The sequence below is a fragment of the Girardinichthys multiradiatus genome, chromosome 7 (assembly GCF_021462225.1).
Source record: "Girardinichthys multiradiatus isolate DD_20200921_A chromosome 7, DD_fGirMul_XY1, whole genome shotgun sequence".
NCBI classification, from domain to species: domain Eukaryota; kingdom Metazoa; phylum Chordata; class Actinopteri; order Cyprinodontiformes; family Goodeidae; genus Girardinichthys; species Girardinichthys multiradiatus.
In genome coordinates this window covers 42,708,835-42,732,941 of record NC_061800.1, presented here as the reverse complement: position 1 = coordinate 42,732,941, position 24,107 = coordinate 42,708,835, and the positions used below count along the sequence as shown (strand labels likewise).

General features: G+C 44.0%; 1 protein-coding gene across 1 annotated transcript in view; it reads right to left on the bottom strand.

Annotated features, from left to right (window-relative positions):
• The window catches only part of ttn.2 (titin, tandem duplicate 2), a 206,509-nt gene that overhangs the window by 149,890 nt on the left and 32,512 nt on the right, over window positions 1-24,107 (bottom strand). The window contains exons 42-56 of the mRNA XM_047369716.1: window positions 16,077-23,692; window positions 8,789-12,653; window positions 7,793-8,071; window positions 6,962-7,525; window positions 6,472-6,753; window positions 6,109-6,387; window positions 5,750-6,031; window positions 5,385-5,663; window positions 3,356-3,643; window positions 2,977-3,255; window positions 2,603-2,884; window positions 2,171-2,449; window positions 1,737-2,015; window positions 433-711; window positions 46-333 (exon numbers count right to left, since the gene is read on the bottom strand). Coding sequence (XP_047225672.1) covers window positions 46-333; window positions 433-711; window positions 1,737-2,015; window positions 2,171-2,449; window positions 2,603-2,884; window positions 2,977-3,255; window positions 3,356-3,643; window positions 5,385-5,663; window positions 5,750-6,031; window positions 6,109-6,387; window positions 6,472-6,753; window positions 6,962-7,525; window positions 7,793-8,071; window positions 8,789-12,653; window positions 16,077-23,692 — 15,420 coding nt within the window. The remainder of the gene's footprint in view (window positions 1-45; window positions 334-432; window positions 712-1,736; window positions 2,016-2,170; window positions 2,450-2,602; window positions 2,885-2,976; window positions 3,256-3,355; window positions 3,644-5,384; window positions 5,664-5,749; window positions 6,032-6,108; window positions 6,388-6,471; window positions 6,754-6,961; window positions 7,526-7,792; window positions 8,072-8,788; window positions 12,654-16,076; window positions 23,693-24,107) is intronic.

The window sequence follows — 24,107 nt, the reverse complement described above, 5'->3', positions numbered from 1 at the left end:
TTCCTGTTCTACTGGTAAAAACTACATAATTCAAAAGTTTCAGACCTTTCACTAACAAGATCGCTGAGCACTGGACTGTCCCTGCTTTGTTTGTGGCGATGCAAGTGTAACTGCCACCATCTTTAAGGTGAAGATCAGAGATTTCCAGGCAAGCAACATTCTCAAAGAAAGTACATTTGTGTTTCTCATCAGCCTGAATCTCCTTCTCATCTTTGTACCAGTGGACAGTAATCGGCAGGGAGCCTGACACAAGGCATTCCAGATGGGCGAATGATCCTTTGATACCTTCTGTTTGCTTCAGTTTTCTTGTAAAGGATGGAGGAATTATTTGATCTAACATGAATAGCACAAAAACAGGTGTTAAAAGCTGCAAATCTGGATAAAACCAAGCAAAGTTAACTTTAAATGTAACCGTACACGTTAAGCACTGACCAAGAACGGTGAGCATGGCCTCGCAAGAACTTTGTCTGACATCGTTAGAAATCTCAAAAGTGAATTCACCACTGTCACTTTTCTCAGTTTTAAGAATCTTGAGCACAGAGCTGGTGTCTGTGGTCTGTACTTTAAATCTTTGGCCTGAGGTCAGCTCCTTCCCAGCCCTGAGCCATCTGGCCTTCAGTGGTTTCGTCCCGGAGAACCTGACCTCCAGTGTGGCTGGATCCCCCTGAGTCACACTGATAGACTTGGCCTCCTCTGTGATCTTAGCTGGTTCTGGGACGTCAAAAAGAATGTCAGCCAAAATATCAAAGCTAATGTGTTTTAATGGGAAAATTAACATTTCAAGAAAAGCATCTGCTTCTTGTTTACTTGTTTAGTCACTCGTATCTTTCCACTCCCAAAATGTTCCCTTCTCCCAAACACTTGGACCTACCTATTTTTTGCAGGTTGGGCAGATGACTTTTTTTTTTCCAATGAGGAGTGGTTAATTGCTACCGCTCCTGTCAAACGCTAACTGCTAACTGCAACTTCATTCCAGACAGAAAACATTCAAAGTGGATGAGTAGGCCCAATGGAGAGCCTGTTGTATGTTGAGATGGTTTCTGGTGACCTGATTTGTGTCCATTAGAGCACTGTTCAACAATACTGACATCTAGTGGTCAAACTAAAAAGAGCAACCATGTGAAATTCTGCCGATCAACTACCGACTGTATATCAGTCGCGTAAAATTTCCAATGGAGGACACAATAAATATCCTCTGCCGGATTTCTGCTTGTCGATTTCCATTTGATAAAAGTTTTCTTTCATTTTTGTCCAGTTGACCTACATTTTTTATCAGATTTATTCAGATGTCTCAGTGCTTTTTTCTTGGATTACTAAAAGGTCAGCATTGCAAGTGCAGAATGATCCTCCACATCTATGTGGCAGTGATCTATGTTCAGTTCTGATCTTAGATTGGGAGTTTAAGCCTTTCCCAGTTATTTTATTAAAAATCATTTTATATATATTGACTCGAGCTGTTTTGGATTGGATTGCAATAAACTAGATTGAATTGAATGAGCTTGGACTAAATTGGATATCTGGATATAAACTAGGCCAGTTTGTCTTGTAAACTGCCTTGAGGTGATGTTTCTAGTGGGTTGCTGCTATGTAAATAAAGTAAAATGAGCTATCGTTACACACTGCAACTTTAAGTCAAATGTGACAATATTCCGAGATATTTATTTTATATATGAATGACTCCAAAGTTGGTAACTGTGTAAATAAGAGCAAAACCCAGAGATTAAAGTTTAACCAACCTTTGACTGTCAGCACAGCAGAGCACGTCTGGCTGCCAGCCTGATTCTGGGACTGGCATGAGTATTTGCCTCCATGTTTGCTCTGCAAGCCGTTGATGTGCAGCAGGGCAGTCTTGTTCTCATATGAAATGTGAACATTTTCAGCCTCTTTGAGCTCATGGTTGTCTTTCAGCCAGGACACAGTAATGGGCTCAGAGCCCTTCAGTGTGCACTGGAGAGAGACGTCGCTGCCCAACAACGAACTGAGGTTCTCAAGCTTTCTGACAAAAGATGGTGGTTCTACAAGTAAAAGATGGTTTACAGCCGTTATTAGCATCTCTAGATGCCACATATCTCAATCATGGAAATCTTTGACCAAAGATCCCCTAAGTTCAGCTAAATGACAAAACAGGTTTTTTTAAAATAAGGACAACATGCGGCTGCATCAAACCAACCTTTTAACGTCACTTGACATTCACAGCTTGATCTCCCGACTTCATTCTCAATAGTGCACTGGTACAAACCAACATCTCCCGCCTCAACCGCCTGCACTTGCAGGACCACCAGGTCGTCTTTCACGGTGATTTTGTGTCTTTTGTCATTTCTGATTGCTTTAGAGTTTTTATAGAACGACAAGGTGAAAGGAGCAGAGCCAGACACTTGGCCCTCCAGCATCATCTCAGAACCTTTCACCACATCTTTGGGCTCCAAGCTACGTACAAACACGGGCGGTTCTAGAGGACAGTAATGATGTTTGTCAATGAGCAGAGGAATGGACTGAATAAGTATAATGTAAAGTTTACAGTAGATTGAATAAATCAAAGTATCTTTACTAAAACTACATTTAACAATAACAATTGAGGAGTCCATCTAATAGATGAACCAACCTTTGACAGTAACTGTACTGCTGCACCGATCACTGCCTGCTTCACTTGACGCCACACAGACATAATCTCCACTGTCCACGACTGCACAGTTCAACATTTCAAGAGTTGCCTCTACATCAGTCGCACTGATTGTGTATTTAGGACCGGAGCTGATCTCCATCTCATCCTTGAACCATTTGAAACTGATGACAGGACTGCCCGACGCTTTGCACTCCAACCTGGTGGAGTCGCCACTGGTGACAAGCTTGGTCGCATCGAGCTTCCGCACAAACACAGGGGGTTCTGGGAGAAGAGGTTAAATTCATTACAGGACAGAAGACTTGTTAGTGTCACATCAAGCTCAGGGTTTTAAAGTTATGTTCATGCTGAAGCACCTTTCACAAAGAGGACTGCAGAGCAATCCACTTTCCCAGCATCGTTGGACACTTGGCAGGTGTACTTAGAGGAATCACTGGGTTTCACAGAATGAAGCTCCAGAGAGCTGGAAGAAGCATCTTTCTTTATGAAATATATGCCTCCAGTTACAACCTCCTTTTCCTCTTTGAACCATTTAACAACCAAAGGAGCAGTTCCAGTGAAGGCTGCCCTGAAGGAAACCTTGGCTCCTGGTATAACGTCCTGGTTTTCTGGTTTCTCTGTGAACACTGGGGGCTCTGGAGGCCACCAACAAAACAAATGCTCTTTTCATGTTAACATGAAGTCCTTCAAACATCACAACAGAAAGAAACACAAAATAAGACAAAAACTCATAACCTTTAATGTAGAGCGTGCCGCTGGTTTCTTTAGAGCCAGCTGAGTTGGTGGCTCTGCATTTATAAACTCCTGAGTCGGCCTTTTCCAGCCGATTGATTCTCAGTGTGGCAGAGCTGTCCTTAAACTCTGATTGAAATTTGGCTCCCAACTCCACTTCCTGGTCATCTTTGAACCAAACAATGGTCATGGGCTGGGACCCAGACACCTTGCAGTCCATGGACGCATCATTACCAACGTTGCCGTCGACTCTTTTTAGGGACTTGGTGAAAGTTGGAGGCATTATTCGATCTGGTTGGTGAAGACAAAGCACCTTATTTTTAAACGCTGTTTTGTATCGTTTCTGTAAAAAGCTGCTCAACTAAACCCAGGAGAAAATCATATGCAGGACACAGTCTCTTAAATAAGTGTTGAATCTACTTTAAAGTTTTAATCATACTGGTTTCTTTGCAGATGCTCACATGGTTATCAGAAACAACTTCATTGCCCATCTGCCTTGGAAATCCAATCCAAGACAGATGGACAAACTGATGAAGAACAAGTCATTAAAATATTGCTGTAATCACCACTGGCTCTGTTATTTTAATTGTGTTTGGGAAGTAAAACTTGTTACTTTCTAAAAACCTGGTCCACAGAGTCCTCATAATGTTTGGTACCTATATTTCTTTATGTTCCCCCTCTGCTCGGTCATATTTCAGACATGTATAATGTCCACCTTCCAGACTTCAGTTCCACCATGTAGAAATTATGACTTTTTAATCACTGTAATGTATAGTCGTTTTGGACAATCAGTTTTCCAGATGTTTGTGATTTTTAGTTTATGTTTCATTGCTTCATTCTGGGATAAGATACCTTTCTATCATTAGGAGTCTAGTAGTTTAATGTGAGGAGAAAAGCTGAGCAAACAAAAGTTAATTCAAGCAATAATTAGACTGAAAAGCAACATTAAAATCATTCAAGATGTATCAAAAACCTTAGGATGAACAAAATCAACCGTGTGGAACGTTATTAAGAAGAAGGAGCGATGTAGTGGCATCATGAGTCACAAAGGAACATCTCTGCTGCTGTAACACCTCTCCACATTTCAGCAACAGGGAAGAAAGCAGAAGGCAGCTGCGTGATTGTCAGAGACCACTATCCACAGACCATCTGTTATCATCTGGTATCCTGCCCTATCCTACAGTCACTCATGAACAGGACACAAAGATCCCTGAACTCCAAGACCTGTTGCAGAGACTGGCAGCAAACCCCACAAGACTTTTTAAAAGCTGCTAATCACTAGTTAGCCACATAAAAAGGTTATTGAGATTTGGGAAAAAGCCTTGAGAAGAGGCGGCAGAGTTCTGGAAAAACATACTTTGGACCGACAAGACCAAGAAAAGCCCAGATCAAAGTGATGGACAGAGGAAAGTGTGGAGATGGAAAGGATCCAAAGCAGAGTAGTTCTGTAAAAAATGGTGGTGCAGGGGTTGTGGAGTTATGGAAACCACAGTTACGTGAACATTGATCTTCAGGGATAACTGGAACTGCTGATGGCATCTGAACAGTGAATTCTTCATCCTGCACAATAACATTGTCAAAAGAAGGCCCTTAGCATGGCTAAAGCAGCGACTAAAGATTATCCCATCATAGTTGTAACTGCGATTTCTCTGAGACATTTTTTCTTAGTCAGTTGGGGAGGAGCTCCAGATCACATTTAAAATTTAATGGAAAGAGAGTGAAAAAAACAACTCATTGTTCATGTGGTTTCTTGCTCAGAGAGTGGGAGTGGACACATGTGAAGCTGGCCTCTATGTCTATTTGTCTTTGGATATCCAGGCAGATTTTAAAAATCTACACTTTAAAAATCAATTTTTAAAAATCTCTGTCAACAAAAACTCTGCTAAGATGCAGTCAGAAGAGGAGGGGCAAAATGGAGCAGAATATACAGAACGTTCATGTTAATCACATCTGAATTGTTGAAAAATAGATCTTTGTCCCAAACATTATGGAGGACGCTGTTTTTTCATAATTCGTAAAACAGCAAACTAACCTAAGACGGTGACTGAGCATGTGCACTGGTCTTTCCCAACTTTATTGAACACTTCCATCTTGTACTCCGAAGTGTCTCCTTTTTCCGCTGTCAAAATCTTCATGGTGGCCACGTTTTCCTTCAGGGTCATCTTGTATTTCCGCCCACTGATCATCTCCTTCCCGTCTTTGAACCACTTCACTTTCAGCTCTGGGCTTCCAGAGATTGTACACTCCAGCGTGGCTGAATCCCCTGCAGTCACACTAATGGACTCTGCAGGTTCTACAATTCTAGCAGGTTCTGGTGTAGGACAGATTTGTCGGTTATTAGGAGAAAGAGTTTAGGACCTGTGTACAATGACATCTGCATTGAAGATTTCCTCTGACCTTGCACAGTCAGAGTGGCTTCACATTTTTGCCTCCCTGCCTCGTTTTCTGCTTGGCATGAATACTTGCCGCCATGGCTGATGGCCACTGCTGTTATAGAAAGGCTCGTGACATTGTTCTCAAAGACCATCTTGATATTTGGATCATCATCTCTGAGTATTTCAGAGTCTTTCATCCATTTAACAGTGATGGGAGCTGAGCCCTTTATGGTTCCTTGTAGCTTCACTGCATTTCCCAAGACTGCTGTAACACTTTCAACTCTCTTTGAGAAAGATGGTGGCTCTACAAAAACACGTTACATGTTAAAATGTGAGTCTGATGTGCAGCACTAATCCTCAGCCTTTAATGGGATTACCAACCTTTCAGCTTAGCCGATGCCTTAGTGGTTACCTTCCCCACATCATTGGATACGACACACTGATAATCTCCAATGTCTGCACTTTCAAAGGTCTGGATTTCCAGCCTTGACAGAGAATCTTGGGAGATGATTTTATATTTCTGATCACCTGTGATGGGCTTCTTATTTTTTAACCAGCTGATTTCAAAAGGAGCTGTTCCTGCAATCTCACACTCCAGCTGAGCTGCTGCACCTTTCACAGCTTCTACAGTCTGTAGATCCTTTCTAATGGATGGGGGCTCTGAATGTCAAAAGATTGAAGCGTATGGGGTTAAAACCAACTGAACTGAACACAGAGAATATTTAGCTCTATCTCAGGACAAACCTTTGACAGCAACCAGAGCGCTGCAGCTCTCACTACCGGCATTATTTGACACCTCACACGTGTAACTTCCACTGTCTGTCACCAGTAGGTGTAATATCTCCAGAGACACGACCCCATTCTTAAAGGTGGGTTTATATTTCTCTCCATCACTAAGCTCTCTGTCATTCCAGAACCAGTGGATGTGAAGTTCAGGTGATCCTTTAACGCTGCACTGTAAACGTGCAGCAACACCCTGCTTCCAGGTAATCTTAGGTTCCATTTTCCTGACAAAAGCAGGTGGCTCTGAAAGAGTGTTTAGAGACACTGAGACTGATAAACATGGTCAAAACAGACACAGAAGAACATCAGCGTGAAAAACAAAGACAAAATGCAAAATGCAAAACAAAGAACAACATTGCAACACATTAGCAGCAGCTTGCAGTTCTGAAATAGCTGAGTGCAATAAACCACCATAGGTTTTTACCAGAAGTAATCACCTGCAGGATCTTACCTTGAACTGTTACCACAGCCTCACAGGAGGAGCTCCCAGCCTCATTTGTGACTGTGCAAACATATTTCCCAGAGTCCTTCAGTTTGGACTTAGGAATCTCGAGGACAGCCACCTTATCCTCAAAGGACAGCTTACAGTCCATGCTCAGGTGGACTTTTTTGCCATCCCTGGTCCAGGTGACGGTGACAGCAGTGTCCTCATCCACCTGGCACTCCAGCCTCAGCGGGTCATTGACAGCACCTGATGTTGGCTCAAAGGTTCTAACAAAGCAGGGCTTTTTTATAACTGTAAGCTCTGTAGTAAAAGTAGCTGTGCCGACGCTGTTGGAGGCCTTGCACAGGTACACTCCCTGATCAGTCAACTCGAGACTTTTAATATGAAGAGAATACTTGTTCCTTTCACTTTTTATGACATAATTTCCTTCAGATGTGATGGCTATGTTGTCCTTGTGCCAGACAACCTCCATTGGTGAAGATCCAGTGAGTGAGCATTGGAGAACAGCTTGTTTGCCCACAAATGAGGCCATTGGGTCTGGTTTTGAAACAAATACTGGTGGATACATCTCTATGGAAAGCAGGTAGGACATACACAGCGTTTAATGAGTAGCAAGAAACATCAAAAACAAACCAAGCTTTCCAACTTAGTGAGCGATGTTGGTTCAACAATGAGGACATTTTAAACCTCTGCATAAATCTGTTGGCTCAAAACCAAACGAACAGCGCCTCCAACCATAATGAGCCACAGTAACAAAGAACACGTATATAATTCTCTCTCTCTGTCTCCAACACAAACATGCACTGCAACTTGAAAAAGTTCCCACTGGGATCTTACCAGTCACGATGAGCGAGGCGCTGCAGCTGTCGGAGCCATGCTGGTTTGAAGCCTTGCAGGTGTATTCACCGCTGTCAGCCTTCGCAGGATTCAGGAGCTCCAGAGAAGAGCCTGTGTGGCGGCTGATGATCCGGTACTTCTCACCTGGTCTGATTTCAACACCAGATTTGTACCACTTGAAGGTCACGTTTGGCGCATCCTCAGTCTCAGAGTCAAACTTTGCATGGCCTCCAACGTTGATCTCAACAGGGTTGATTTTCTGCCTGAAAACAGGTGGCACTGAGGCACACACAGAGACATTTAAACGTTAGTTATGTCATCCACAGCTACAGCTGTAATTAAAATTACTGACAAATCAGGACCATGAAAAGTGGAATGTACAGCAATGGTGGAAGGCAACTCAGGAGTGACTGTGGGGGAGAAAAAGAGCAAGAACATTAGCCCCATGTTTTATCAGAAGGTTCTCATGGGGCTAGGGTTCCAGCTGAAAGGAGGAGGAACAAAGACTGAAAATGATGAGAAGCCAAGTTGAAGCCCTCAAACGTGCAGAAAGACTGGCAATGTGGCATGAATGGACCTAAAAGGACTGTGACAGACCAAAGATTCAGAACCTTTTGATTCTTGCATGCCAAAGTGATCCTAAAAAGGCTGTGAAGTGTCCCAAAGACCAGTGACATGAGAACCAATAATGCAAGATGGTAATAAACCACAGGACCTTATGGTGGTCTTTGCTTGGCTGTGATGGCTCTGGTCTTTGGGACATACCGATCGAGAAGTGATGCGGATCAAACAGAACACAGTGAGTTAGTACCATCCAGTGCCCTGCCAACAGTGCCCATGCCGAGCTATGAAATGGAAATAGAAAACAAGGTGATAAAGTATTTAAATGAGGACAGAGGCTTGGAATGAATAAATACATGTGAATTATTAGTCGCTCTCAGAGAAAATGGATGGGTGAAAGAACGAATGGTACATATATTTCCCCTGTTAGCAAACCTCTTGGGACCACAGTGAGTCTTGAAGATGTTGTTGTCCTGCCGGCTTCATTCTCAGCCTCACAAACATATTCTCCTTGATGTCTCTCCTTGACAACTTTGTTGATAACCAATGAGTATGTGTCATGGTCTCTGAAACACTTGAACTCTTTGCCAGATTTCACCAATTGGCCATTGAAAAACCAGCTTATTTTTGTTGCAGATTTAATGGTTGTTCTAAAGGTGACTTCATTGTCTTCTTCTATGGATAAGTCCTGTAGAGAGATGACTATTTCAGGGTATTCTCTGTGCTCTGGTCTGGATACGGTGATCTCCTCTTTGAAGATCTCCTCCCTGTGCTCCTGCTGGATGCTCACATCTAATGTTTGTTCAGTGGGGATGGTGGCAGGAGGCAGAGCAGTGGAGACAAAAGCTGCTCCTGCATCTTTTTCTTTACTTTCTACTACTATAGACCTCATCTCTTTTCTTGATACCTGAACTGACTGCTCAAAGGCCGTCTGAGCCTCTGTGGTTATTTTGGTCTTGGATGAGATGGACTTTTCTACTTTTGCTGTCTTGGATTCTTGCACTACAATCTGTCCCTCTGCTGCAGCACACTCAACTGTGAGGTTGGACTCGATCTTAAGGGCTGCAGCCTGAGATTTCACAGCTGTGAAATCCATTGTACTTTCAGCCACACGCACGGTCTCCACCATTGTAGAAAGCATTTCCTCTGACCTGGATGAGGTGACCTGAGCCCTCTGACGTTTGTCCAGCTCCATGGTGCCTGGACTCTCGGAGGTAAGAACATGGGCCTCCTGGTACACTATAGAGTGGAACGCTGCCTGGAGTTCAGTCCTGAGATCGGCCGTTTGTGGGTATTCACCTTCAAAAGCTAGCGTGATCTCCATAGGGGCACCTGTTGTTGTGATCAGGTATGTAAACATACATTGTTTTGGTTCTCGCTGAACTTTGACCTCTTGCACTTCCACAGCCTGTAACCTTCCAACAACATCAGCCAGTAAGACCGGCTGGTCCCGGGCCACAGCAGACTGTAGAGCCTCTCTGAGCTGACGCCGTATGTTCAGACTGGATGGTTTAGGGATCTGAATCACAAATATCATCTCTTTGGGGAGAGCTGTGCTGTCTTTAGATTCTGATGCCATACAGGACAGCTTTGGCTGTGTGCTAACTACAACTTTAGAGGACGTAGACTTGGAGATCTCTTGAGAGTGTTCCCCTGTCAACACATGCTTCTCATCCATTACTATCGACTGCCTGACGGACTGACCCTCCTGGATCTGAACAGCAAAGTCTTGTTCTGCTGCCTCCAGAGAGATACTGCTCTCAGTGGAAATCTCCTTCTCCTCGATCTGGACTGGTTCTGTGGGCATTTTAGGCTCTACAGCTGTCAGACACTTGAATGTGTCCACACCCGACAGGGTTTGTGTGTGACCCTCTTCTAAGACCTGACTATCTGCTACACTGGTCACATGCATCACATTCCACCGGTCTTCTTTCTGAACTAAAGCTCGCTGGTGCTTGAAATCAACAGTAATGGGGGTCTCCTTTGGCAGCTGCATAGGCTGGTAGGAGACCTGGAGGATATTCTGAGGCTTGGGCTCAGTTCGAAATTTAGACTGAACCCCAGTGACTGACAAGTCTAGCTCTGCATGGTAATCTGCTGTGAGCTCCCTTCTTTCTTCTGAGATGGCTGCATGGCTCCTAGATTTTTCATGTTTCTGTGTTGCCACCTGCTGATCAGGCTTTTCAACTGTGAGAAGACCCTCTTTGGGCAGCACCTCTACAGGGTGGGCTGACTGAAGATGCAACACAGCTGGAGCCTCTTTTTGGGACTGTATGACTATTGAGCTGGCCTTGGCTTCAAACTCTGACAAGTCTTCACAAAAAACAGTTCTCTGCTCGTCCTGGCTAACAGTGTGCAGCAGAGTGGGACTCTTCCTGGTATCTGCCTGCTCGGGTGCTGGTTTTTCACAGCTGAAGGTCTTCTCTGATGAAAGGAGGTCTTGGTCTGTGATGACCTGCAGATGCAGCACCTTTCCACTTTCTACCTGTGACTGAATAGTGACTGCGCTGTCCAGACTTGGCAGCTCTAGTGTGGGCTCAGCCAGCAGTATTTGTCTTTCTTCAGCATTTAAAGCTGCATTCATTATTTTATCCTTAGAAAGCTGGGCTGCTTCTTCAGCAGGCGTCTGCACAGACAACTCTGTCTCCTTAGAAAGAATGTGTTTGGACTCGCTGACTAAGGCTAAAATGGGCCGACGCTGTTCTTTCTTAATGGTGGATTTGATAGCAGATTCTGCAGTTGATAGATCAGCTGTGTGGGCTTCCTCAAGTGCCTGTTTCTCTGCAGACTGCGCTGAATATAAAATCTTAACACCTTCCTTAACCCTGTAGCCCTTCTCTTGCTGTTGTCCAGGGATATCCTCAGACTGCTCTCTCATGATAGAAAGTTGTGCCTCCACCTGATGCCCGCTGACCAGGTGTTTGGGCTCGGACGTGGGTTTGACTTTAACAGGCTGTCTGTCATGCAGAAGCTCCGTGCTGACAGTAGAAAGAGGGGTGAGCTCCTCAGCAACAGCAGACATCAGTTTTGACCGTTTTTCTCTTGCTAGCTGCAGCTCAATTACCTCGGGACTCTGAATGCGGTCACAGTGCTGCTCCGTGAGGCCCTGACTCTCTTCCACAGAGGATGTAAACGCTGCCATGTGAAGCTGCTTCCCAGGAACGGCAGATGCTTGAGGTGGGTGAGGAACCACAGAGACCCTCTCCTCTATCTCAGGAGTCTGAAGCACAGCTGCCTGCTGCGTCACCGTCTCACGATGGATAGTCGCTGCGGAGATGTCAACCTCCCCAAGCGACCCAACCTGCTCACTAGGAATGATTTTCCTGTCTTCAGTACCAATGGTGTAAACCATCTGATCTGATCGGGTTTTGTCCTGGCCCGGAAAACTGACCTGGTACAGACGAGACTCTGTTGCCTGTTCTGATACAGACACCTTATAGGCTTTCTTCTGAACCATGGTCAGCTGCTCCTCTTTGTGAGAAACAGATTCCCTGAACACAACAAGCTCAGCGCTACAGGTCACCTCACCAAACTGGTTGGAGGCTTTGCATGTGTACAAGCCACTGTCTTCCTGTTTGACGCTCTTGATACTGATCAGCCCAGATCCATCTGGGTTGGCTACTAGGATGCAGTTTCTACTAGGCTGGATTTGGAAAGCCCCTTTGAACCATTTCACATCAGGAACTGGATCTCCTGTGGCTTTGTAATTAAAGTAAACCTCCCCTCCCTCTGAACACCTAACAGGTTGGATCTGAACTGTAAAAGTGGGTGGTTGACCTGTGACCTTAAACATCTTCTCCACCCACCTCTCTGCCTGGCTGATTTCAGGCTTTTTCACCTCAAGGTATGTGGTGCAGGCTGTCTGCCCAAACCTGTTGGTGGCAGTGCACGAGTACTCGCCCTCATACTCAGACGTAACTTTGGTGATCACCAGCGTGTACTCCTCCTTCTCCTCCATCAGCCTGTATACAGAGGAGCTCTTTATCACCCTGCCATTGTGAGTCCACTGAACAATCGGCCTCGGAAAGCCGGACACCATGACTGTAAACCTGGCTGTTTCCCCCGAGGTTACAGCTGCCGGCGACAGCTGGCTAAGGAAAACTGGCTTTTCTTTTTTCTTCTCTAAAGTGGACGAGTAACGTTTGGGATCTGGCTTGAGTTCAAGTGTTTTAGATGTCTGTGGTAACTGGACACCAGTGTAGAAGGTTTCCTCTCGTTCTTCCACAGTGGTGATGGTGGTGCTAGAACGCTCTGTCGGGAAATATTGAGCAACACTGAAAACAATGTCCACAAATAAAACCTTATCATTTTGCAAATTAATTCACAAAAACAAATCAGTGCAGTCCATTGCCAGGATTACTCCTTACTCTGTTTGAATGAATTAATTACATACAAATACAAGAGACTGGTTACACGAAATATAGAAACCGATTTTTTTCCATGAGTTTCTACATTTTCCATTTCAAATTTTAGACTTTTTATAAAGTCATATTTCCAAATATTTGTTTGAAATTGTTCCTTAATTTTAGACCAAGTTTAACCATCTCTATATAAATATTGTGTCTAAACGTTTGTTTATTCATTGTATAACAAATGTGTTATTTTCTCACATTTCAGGTTTTAGGCACTGTAGCTACCTTAATATAACCAAATCACTGAACAGCAATTTATTTCAACTGAAAGCTTATTGGTCAAATAAACAATTTTTAAATTTGCTTCTTAAGAATAAAACAAATATGTTATAAAATTATCATATATTTAAATTTTTATGTTTGTTTGATCTTGTTAATTCAAGGTGTCCAAGTAATCCACCAAAAACTAAACCATACCCGTAATTTTGTCCATATTTTATACAAAATATATTTTTTAACCAACCAAGATGCCAGTTTATTTTACTCTATTTTCTTGTTTTCATCTACTTTGTATGCAGCTTAAAAGACAAATACAATCTATATATAACCAAAAAAAAAAAAACCTTTAACAATTAAATAATCAAACAATAATTAAACAATGGGCACACAGTTTTTTGAAGGGAATAAGTAAGTTTAAAATGTTTTTTTCTGACACAAGAAGAGCTTTTTGAGTCACACCCTGAAAACTGCATTTGTCCTTCCATAAACAGATGATGGCAGAACAAATGTAACGGCAGTGTCTTGAAACCCATCTCTCTCAATGGCTGTAAGCAGAGAACTGGTTGTTTTCTTGACTTTTCTAACAGGAATTTGCTGAATGGATGTGGGGCCAATTATTGGCAACACAGTGAATGGATGGAGAGAGAACTTCAGAAGCAAAGCTCTAGAAGACCCAAAGCTGAGGGAAGAAAATACAACACAGCTCCTGCCTCAAGTACTAGAGATAGCTGGAGTAAAGTCAACAGCCAGACCACTAAGGCGACCCCTGGTGTTGTTTGTGAACATCAAATTTATTAGGTAAGAAAATGCTTTTACATTTAATGTCTTCTGTCACTATAAAACATATCCTGATGTCCGCAGATGAACAAATTTAACAATCACTCTCTCCAAATGTTTCTTCTTAATATTTTCCCATGATAATTAGCCTCAACTGTGACTGCTTTTCCTCCTCAGTGTCGGAGATGAATGAAGGAGAGTTAACTTCTGTTCCTACATGTGTAGCATTAGCTTTAACAGGCTTTTTCAGACCAAAAGACTCATGAGTAAAACACGTCATCGTTTTTGAAAAAAGGTGAGACTTAGACAGTGCCCTAAAATAAATAAGGGCATTCTGGTGACAGTAGCTTTGAGAAATATTCTGACACCCATGCAGATAATGTAACAATGCTGGTCAGAACCAGAGCAGAAATTACATCTACCAGAATTAAATAAAACCAGTCATTCGCCACTGTGGTAAATTACAGACTGGTTTTCCACAGAGAGCTTTTAAATCCCTAGGTAGGGTGCCAGTTTAAGTCTCCAAGCTACTGCTCTCATGCTATTTCTAAAGACCTACCTTGTGCTTGATTTATACTTTTAATGTTTTTAGTTACATATTTCTAGCATTTTGCTAAGGAAATAAATGTAATGTATGTTTATTTGCATTTACGTTTACAAGCCTGAACGTATCTGAAAAGGAAAAGTTGTGAAACAATGATAAAGATGAATTACCTTTAAATTTTTTTCTCATCAACAGAAAAACACACATCCCACTATTTATAATCAGAGCATTTCTATGATGGTTTAAAATGTATTAAACATTAAACACAAAACATGTTCAGACTCAAACTTTACATCATCAAACATTTTTATTATATAAACTCTGGGACAAACTGACACATCTGTACAAATAAACCACAAATCTTCATTTCAAGACCAGATTTTTGTCATTTCTCTTGTTATTGAACACTCATTTGCTAACATTACACATATTTACAAAACTTCCACACCTTCGTTTTCATAAAAAAGTTTCACAGTTTTGTCCATTTTTAAAATAACTTATCTTTTCTCTTCATTTTTAGTTTCATTTATGATTCTACCAGAAAACATCCTCCACAGAACACAGAACACTCATCCAAATAAATCCACATTTATAAGCATCTGGACAACTTAACCAACAAAAAATAAATAATATCAACCCAGCAGTGCAGAACATTAATGGTAGTTTTTGAAGTTTTTTCAGATAAGATTGGTTTTTAACTTTTGACCATCTTATAGATCGACAACATTAAAGCTGATATTAAATCATGTTTTAACAAATTATTTTATTTATTTATAATTCAAGCTGTCTATAATGCTAAATGTAAAGAGTTTCCTAAAATACGTCTGTAATTTCAAAAACATAACTTATCAACATATATTTGCCTGTAATTACTGTGAGAACAAGGAACGTAAATAAAATACGAATAAAATATGAAATATAAGTCTTTCTGTGAAAGCGGTTTAATGTTTGCAGCTTTGTCAGTGCAGAAATGCTATTTTCCACCAATAAAACTAAACCTTAGTTTAATAAGTATAATTTTGAGTGAAATGCTGCAGTTCATGTAGAGTTGGATAATTTAAACAGCATAACTTCAACGTTCAGTCAGTCAAACTCAATGAGAAGAAAACCTAAACCAAGACTTTGCTAGTAAAGACTAATAACGCTTCAGGATTCACATAACGAACCAGAGATTATCTTTCTGACTCACAATGACAAACATTAACACACTGTTTATCAGCAGGACACAGAAACGTTGCTACATGTCTCAGTTTTGCTTTTAAACCAGGCCAACGAAGCGAGGAAGTTCTCAGCTTATCTCATCAACCACAGTAAAACCAAACGTTGTCATTGTCACACACATCATGACTTCCAAAATGGGAAATTAATCTGTAGCTAACTGGTTTTGATGCCTTTGACAGCAGACCAGTAGGTAGCACAGCTAAAAGGTTCTGGTTTGAAATCCTGCCCCGGGTTTTGTTTGGTATTTGCATGTTCTCCCATTCACTGGGAGAACAGGCAAATTCCAATCGAAACCTGGGTTTTCTCCTGGTACTCCTGTTTCCTCCCACAGTCCAGGTTATATTTTTTAGGAGGACTGGAAACTTGCACTTAAGTATAGATGTGTGTACGAATCATTGTTGTGAGTCTCTGGATAGACTGGTGACCAGTCCAGGGTGCGTCCATCGTCTCACTGATTTACCGCTGAATATAAAACACCCCCGCAAAAATCAGACACCTTTTTTGGGTATCTTTGTGTGATGAAACCTTACAACCTTAACCTCTAGAAGACCTTCAGCAGTGCTGTTGTTTCTGTGCAGCCAGCAGAGTTTTGGATTAAGCACTTATACTCTCCAGCATCGCTCTGGATCACGTTGGTAATGAGCAGATTAAAATGACCTGCACTTTTCTCCTGGATTATACATCTGCTGTCAGTGACCAGCTCTCCATCTTTGTACCACTGAGCTGTGGGGTTTGGTTTCCCGCTGACCAAACACTGGAGGATGACGGGTGTCCCTACAGCTGCAGTGACAGTAGTCAGTGGGATGACACATTTAGGGGACATCTCGGTCACCTGGAAGTGAAAGCTGCACATTTCAGAGGACTTCCCTTTGAACTCGATCTTTTCATCCTTTGCCGGCTCAGCAAACACATCAAAGTTCACGCTAACATACTTCTGTCCTTGCTCACTGGTTTGGTGGTCAGTGTTGGCCACCAACCTCAACGCCCGCTGCGACTCATCGGTCTCTTGCTCAAACTCAAACTCAAGCTCGATTTCAGATACCTGTTCACCATCAAACGACGTGTTTCCAACCATCAGATCAAACTTCTGAGGCTGGACTTTAGCGCTTCCTAAAGACACAGCGGTCAGCTCCCTGCCCCTTGTCTTCCCTGAGAAAGCCTTAGCACTTATCACCACCAGTGAGGCCCGACAAAGAGTCTCCCCAACAAGGTTTATCGCCCTGCAGGTATAAACTCCACTATCCTGGGTTGTGACTTTACAGATCTTCAGGAAGTGGTTATCTCCATCAGAGGAGTGCAGGTATTTCTTTGTATTATGTGAAATTTTTTTGTCCCCTTTGAACCAGGACACAATAGGAGACGGGATTCCCATCAGAGAACACTCAAACATAACAGTGGTACCCTCTGGGGTTTCCATGTCACAAATTGGGTTGATAAACCTTGGAGGCATCTCTGTGACCTCAAACGCTATTTTCAAGTCATCATGATCCTGAGTGACAAAATCCACAGCGCCCTCCTCATAAATACTGGGTAACACATCCAAAGATATGACCATGCTCTTGTTGTCCGCTGTGTACTCGGGAATGGTGATGATCTTAACCTGCTTCTCAAACTCCTTGACCTCATTTTCATCAAGTTCTACCTCTAGCAGAATCTCCTGAGGGGATGGAGAACGAGAAGAGTCATTCTCCTCCACATCAAACTCCATCACATGCTGATGGGTGACAGCAGGGGGTGCTGGCATGAACCTAACTTCCTGTGATACAACCACCACCAGAGCAACGCTTCTGGCTTCCCCAACGTAGTTTACAGCCTCACAGATATATTCTCCTTGGTCAGCTTTAGTCACATCATGAATCTCTAGCGTGATGTTATCACCATCCCTGTCCATTCTAACTCTGTCGTCTGCCACCAGCCGGGTTTTGTTGAAGAACCACCTTACCTCAGGGGAAGGCAGGCCAAAAACCTCAGCGTAAAATGTCAGTGAGTCATTTTCAAATACTCTTTTCTTAATGAGAGGCTTGAGGAAAGCTGGAGGGATTCCCTGCACTTTCTCCTGAAGGGTGGCCGGTCCAAGCAACCCTTTGCTCTGTGAGATAAATCGATTTTCATCCAAGCTTACTCCATTTGGATCGGTTTTAACACCCTCATCAGCAGGAGAGTTGAGGAACTGAACCGGTGAGAAGAACTTCTCGGTGGAGTCTCCCGTTGAAGGTCTCTTATGCTGTACTGAGGAGAAGGGAAATTCATCCGGTGTCATAAACCCACTGCATATATCAGAGCCCGGAGTGTGAAAGGATGGTGGTGACTTGAGAGCGTGAAGGGACTCTGCAATTGGTTGCGACACCTCGGTGGAAGAGCCTGGGGTGTAAAATCTCTCAGGTACCTCAGCTATCTCTTCACTCACAGTGCTGCCTATCTCTATGGACATCTCAGACTCGGGGGTCAGTGGTCTACCCCAGTCTGTGGGAGGGTTGTAGTACTCGTACACAGCCCCGAAAGTGACTTCCTCCTCCTCCATGGAGCCAGCTGCTGCTGCTCCTCCCTCAGCCTCAGCCGCCAAGGCTTCTTCCAGAGCATCTCCTACCTGTTCCTGTTGAGCAGCTTCAGCTGATATATCAGGTAGTTTAACTGGGGTGTCCATGTTAGGATTTCTGATCAATTTGTTAGGTTCAGGGTTCAGATGAAGACCAGTTCTATCCATTTCACCTTTTATTTTAAGCCTAGCTTTATCTCCAGTAAGAGTTTTCTCTGATACATCTGTTGCATCAGTCTTTGGATCTGGCATACTGACAGAAATGCCACTGTCCATAGATGGCTCTGGGACAGACACCAACTGTTCACCAATCATTACCGCCTCCTCACTTACCTCCTCTAAAACTAAACCCTCTTCTAATCCTGTGACCATCTCATCCATGTGGGTTTTACCTTCTACCAATGCCTCCACAACTGCAGCTGCATCAAGACAAACATACGCTTCCAAACCCACATCTTGAGGTGGAAACTGACTCTCAGTTTCTAAATGTCCACAAATTGTTTTAGGTGCTACACCTTCCTCAGCTGGAGCTCTAACAGAACATTTTGTTACAGGGACCTTTTCAGGCTTGAATGGAATGAAGCTACTGGTTCTGTCTACCAGCTGCTGAGAATGTTCCTTGACCATCTCGACCTCACCAGTCTGTAAATGGTCTTGGAGATAAACCAGTTTCTGTGGCCTTGGCCTCACCAGCTCTGGAGACTCCTGCAGCTCTTCTACAAACTGTTTCACTGCATCATGGCTTTCCATTATACCTGCTCCCTGTTCAACGCCAGAGGCCTGGGGAGACTCTGGCACTACAGCTTCAGTTGCTGCTAGAACATATGGATTTACTGATTTAGCAGGTTCCTCAGACACGTTTTCAAGTCTGGTTGCCTCCTCCTCCTCCTGCGGGTCTAGGGAAATGGCCACAGCAGGTATGAACTCCTCAGGAAACTGTGTGCCTTTTCTTTGCTCCTCGGGAGAAGGTGGTGTCATTAGTGCAACTGGTGAGTCAGACTCAAAAGCCTGTTTGATCTGAGAAACTTTTATTATAGCAGCAGAACCCTGAAGACCACAGCCTGACAAAGCTGGGGGTTCTTTAGAAGAAGCAAATCTGGACTTAGGGGCTTTGACACCCATATTTGATGGGAGGTGTGAAATTACAGATTCATCTTCAGTACGAGAGATGGCAGGTTTCTTAAAATCCTCAGTTAATTCTCCAGGAATCTCCCTTACTCTTCCAAAGGAGGTAACATCCTCTCTCTCCACGGCTTCTCCATGCTCTGAAAACTGCACAGGTTTGCGGAGTTGACCTGACACGTAACAGATGCTGGTGATCTCCCCAAGCTTATTTTTGGCCAAACATTTGTACATTCCAGCATCTTTGTATCTAAAACCGTAAATAAATAGTCTGTACACTTTATTATCTACCTCAGCTCGGTATTTACCAGCCATAATATCAAGGCAAGTATCATTAAAATACCATGTGGCTTCAGGGGCAGGGTGCCCAGTGATAACGCACTCCAACACTGCAGTGCTGCCCTCAGAATAGGTCACATTCTCCAATTCGGTCACCACGCAAGGAACTTCTCCCACCACGTCAAAGGAGAAGGTAAATTTGTGTTTCAAAGTCTGAGAAGTTCCATCATCACTGGCCACTTCTGGAGCTTTCTCTGGCAAAACATGAGGTCTGTCCTCACTGCTGTCCTCAGACATTTCAGGGAGAGGAGTAGCAGCTGTAATTCGAATCTCTACAGGCGAGGAGGTTAACGAATCATCTGACAACCGACGTTTGTGCACCACAGTCTGAGGAATTTGCAGCGTTGCCTTTCCTGAATCTATGTAGGTCTGAATCTCCTGCTCTAGCAGACTCTCCTGCCCCTCCAGCTCCTCTGTAACTACCACTTCCTGGGTGACACCTGTCTTTTTTGACACTTTTTTATCTGAAATCTCAAGAGTAGCACTGCAGATGGATTTACCATGCTTGTTGGTAATGACACAGTCGTAAGTCCCCTCGTGATCTGTCGTTGGATAGAATACAGTGAGCTTGGAGTTGTTTGATTTGCTAACGATGTCATAGTCTGAGTTGTGGGCTACTGGGTGGCCATCTTTGAACCAGTTAACAGCAGGTAGAGGATCACCTTGGAACTGGCAAGTGAACTCAGTCATCTCACCAGTTTTAACTTTAAGTGAAGATATTTCCTTCAGAAATACCGGGGATGAGCCTGGAGAACTTTGTTTTACCCTGTGAGACTCTTGATGTTTGACCTCCTTCTTTATAGCAGCTTGTGAAGAACTTCCTGCTACAATTCCTTGTAGTTTAACTGATTCTTCACCTCTTTCATCTTTCTTTGTACCTGCCAAACCTTTCTGTTGCCTCCATCCACTGTTCTCTCCAGCAGTTCCTACCTCCTCTTTTACCCCTCTCTTATCTCTCACATCTGTCTGGAAGCGTTGGTGTCTGGATTTATCGCCGGTCAGAGCATAGTGCTCACGGCTCATTGTCCGCTCAGCTGCTCCTCCGACATCATCTGATGGAAGTAAAGGTTGATAAGGTAAGGGAGCTTTTTCAGGAGCAACAGGCGCAGCCACCTCAGGAGGTAAAGTAGTGCCTGGCGGAGGAGTTGGTGCTACGGAAGAATATTTCTGTTCAGGAGCTTGTTGAACAGCTGAGAGTCTTGCGTTTGGTAACGCAGGTGATGAACCATGATGGAGTTCCTGGTCCACCTGAGGAAGATGGGGCACGAGTGCAGGTCCAGACTGTTTGCACTGATTGTCCGAAGCCCACTCTGACTCGAGCTCAGCCACCTCCTCTTGCTCAACAACATCTTGTTGCCATTTCAGGATACGCTGAGCCATTGCTTCTTCCTCACTTACAAAGTACTCGCTATCCGTCTGCAGTCTGGTCTCACGGCCCTCTGTGGGCAGCTCCTCGGCTGTCGGCCACTGAGGGATATCACCTTTCTGATCTTGGGAACCAGCTGAAGCTGAGCCGGTCAGCAACCTCTCCTCAACTGTTTGTCCTTGAGAAATTCTCCTGCTGTGAGCCATAGCAGGTTGTTGAAATGTTGGCACAGCAGAGGTTTCTGGGATGGTTCTTCCAACCTCAGGAACCTCAGGAGTCATCTCAGCCTGGAGCAGAGGATAACGCTCTGCCCAGCCAGACTCTAATTCCACAGCCTGCTGTTGCTCCATCAGAACATCCTGTTGCCATTTCATGATCCTCTGAGTCAGGGCCTCTTCTTCACTGCCAAACTTCTCACTCTCGCTTTTTAGTTCTGAGATGTTCTCTCGTGAAAGCTGAAGCTCTCGTTCTTCTTTTGTCTTCTCAAACAACTTCTTTTCCAATCTGACTTTTGTTCTAGGTGACTGAACTTCCTCTAACTTTGCTTTAGCTTTTATTTTGGGTGATTTTTTCGCCAAGACTGGAACCTCTGTCTCCTGTTGTTTTACTTGGGTTTTCATTTGGGCTTTAGGTGAGGAGGTGGATGTTTCTTCATGTCCTGCTCTATCTCTCACTGTTTGTGTTTTTGGGTTTGGATTTGGCAAACCAATTGTATTTACTGGTGCTCCTTTCTCCACCACCTCCTGCTGGGAATTTATGCGCTCCTTGGGCTTCATGTACTGGTTGTCTCCTGGCAAAGGCAGATCAGTTTCAGGGTGAAAGGCCTCCTCCTCTGACATTCGCACACCTTGCTGCCACTTGCTGATCCGCAGAGCCAAAAGTTTCTCCTCACACTCCATCCTCTCAGCTTCTAGACTTTTCTCATACTGATCCCTCAAAGACTCCTCTGGTTTATCTCCTGGTTTAACAGGATCAAAGGAGGGAAACTTCTCTACTTCCACTTCTCTGACTTTTGTTTTAGGTAATTTTGGCGGTGCTGCTTCAGCATCTAGGGGCCTTGGCTTCAACGTGGGAGATTTATGGAAAGCGGAGGCAGTGCCCTCAGTTCCCTCATTTGATCTTTTCTCCATCACCTCCTGCTGGATGTAACAGTGCCCCGTGGGTTCCATGTAACGCTTTTCAGCTGGCAGGGTAACATCCATTTCTTGGAGAGTTTTTTCCTGCTCTGACAGACTTCCTTGCTGCCACTTCCTGATCCTCAAAGCAAGAAGCTTGTCCTCACACTCTTTCCTCTCAGCTTCCAAACTCTTCCCATACTGGACCCTCAAGGATTCCCCCTCATATGACTCATCTCCTTCAGATGTTTCTGGGACTTCAGATATTACCTCCTCACTGAAGAGCAATGCTTCCTTTTGAACAGAAGTCCTGGTTTCTCTACTTTTGTGCTGCAGCTCAACCTTGGACTTTGGAGTCTCCACCTTGTGATGTTCACTTACCATCGGCTGAAATCTAACATCTGCCTGAGACTCAACAGCTTTTTTATCCTCCAGTGTCTCTGTGAATTTATCACCTGATTTTCTTTCTCCCTGTGGCACTGTAGTGTCAACCAACTCACCTTTCATGATCTGAATGGCTCTGGTTCTGGACTGAGGCTCAAACGAATGTCTTGTTTGAGGCTGAGAAGGTTCCCTGCCTGAAGGTTTCTCACCCTGATCTAATGCTCGGTGCTGGACGTCAGACAGAGAGGCGGGCTTGACCCTCAGCCTCTCCACGTACTCTGCATAGCTCGACTCACTGGCCACTGACTCCACCTCAAACTCAGACGAGGACATGGTGGAGATAGAAAGCCTCTTCTTCTGTTTTACTGCTTTCTGCAGAGTTGTAAGCTTCACTCTCACCTCGTTGTGGAGGCTTTCTGTGTCACTGAACCTGTCGCTGTACTTGTCGCTGCACCTGTCACTGAACTTATCACTGAACCTGGCCCCGGTGTGCCGGTCACAGTAGATGTCACTGAACCGGTCGTTAAAATGCTCAGACCTGTCAAACATGGGGCGAGGCGACGGGGCGCGCTCAGAGGCGGTCTCCAAACGTTTGGATTCCTTCTCCGATTGTTTGTCTAAAGAACCCGTACTAGATCTAAAGTACACAGTGCGCACCAGAACGCTCTTGGATCGGGATCTACCCTGGTGGACTTTGGACATCTTGTCGAATGGAGATCCTACACACCTGAGATCAACCCTAAATTTTCTCTCCTTCCTCTGTTCTGCCAAGCTGTCTACGCTCTCATGGGCATTGGCAGAGCGGCGAACAAAGCCCAGATAGTTAGCGGACTGCTCTTCCCTGAGCGAAACCAAAAGTGATGCTGTGGACTCAGCAGAACCTTCTGAGTTTAAGGCCATTACCTTATAACTGCCAGAGTCTTTTTCCCTGATACTATCGATAACCAGACATGTGGTGTGCATGTGCATCCTACTGTCAGTACAGATCCTACGTCTGCGCTCCTTCAGGATGGATCTGTTGTTATGAAACCAAAGAATAGTTGGCAGAGGACAAGCTATCAGTTTACACTTTAACTCCACCGGTTCTCCTTCCAGGACTGACTGGAACTTGAGTTTCTTGGTGAAGGATGGTTTGATGTTCTCTGTCCAGGAGCTGATTGACGAGGTTCTGCTGGAGCAGCGGTTAGCTGATACCAGGCCGTGATCAAGAAACTCCTCAGTGTCGGAGAAGGCTCCGCGGAGCTGCCGGTTGCCGCTGAGCTCGGTGATGCTGTGTGTTTCTTCGCTGCTGTGATACAACAGCTCTGCAAACAGAAACAGACGACAGTCAGAACGACACGAGCTCCAGGGGTAAAAGGACAGAAAGGATGATCTTTAATGGAAATATTAAATGCATGCTGGGAGTCACAATGCCATAAAAAATAATTTCACTCACCATATTTGTTCGAATAAACGCAAGAGTTGATTCTTTTTATTAGAAACCTGCGGGAAGTTTTGATCCTTCGTCTGTGGAAATTTCTTCAAAACATAAATTATTTTATTATTGTTAAAACATGTCCGCCAACATTCGCTTGTTCTCTTTCTGGTGGTTGCGTTTTTGCTAGAATGTTCCTTACCTGACTTGCAGACAGGAGAATAAACGCCCTTTCTAATCCTTAACAGGAAATGAATGAAGCTCAAGCTCTCCAATGCGGATTTTTGATTTCAGGACATTAAAAA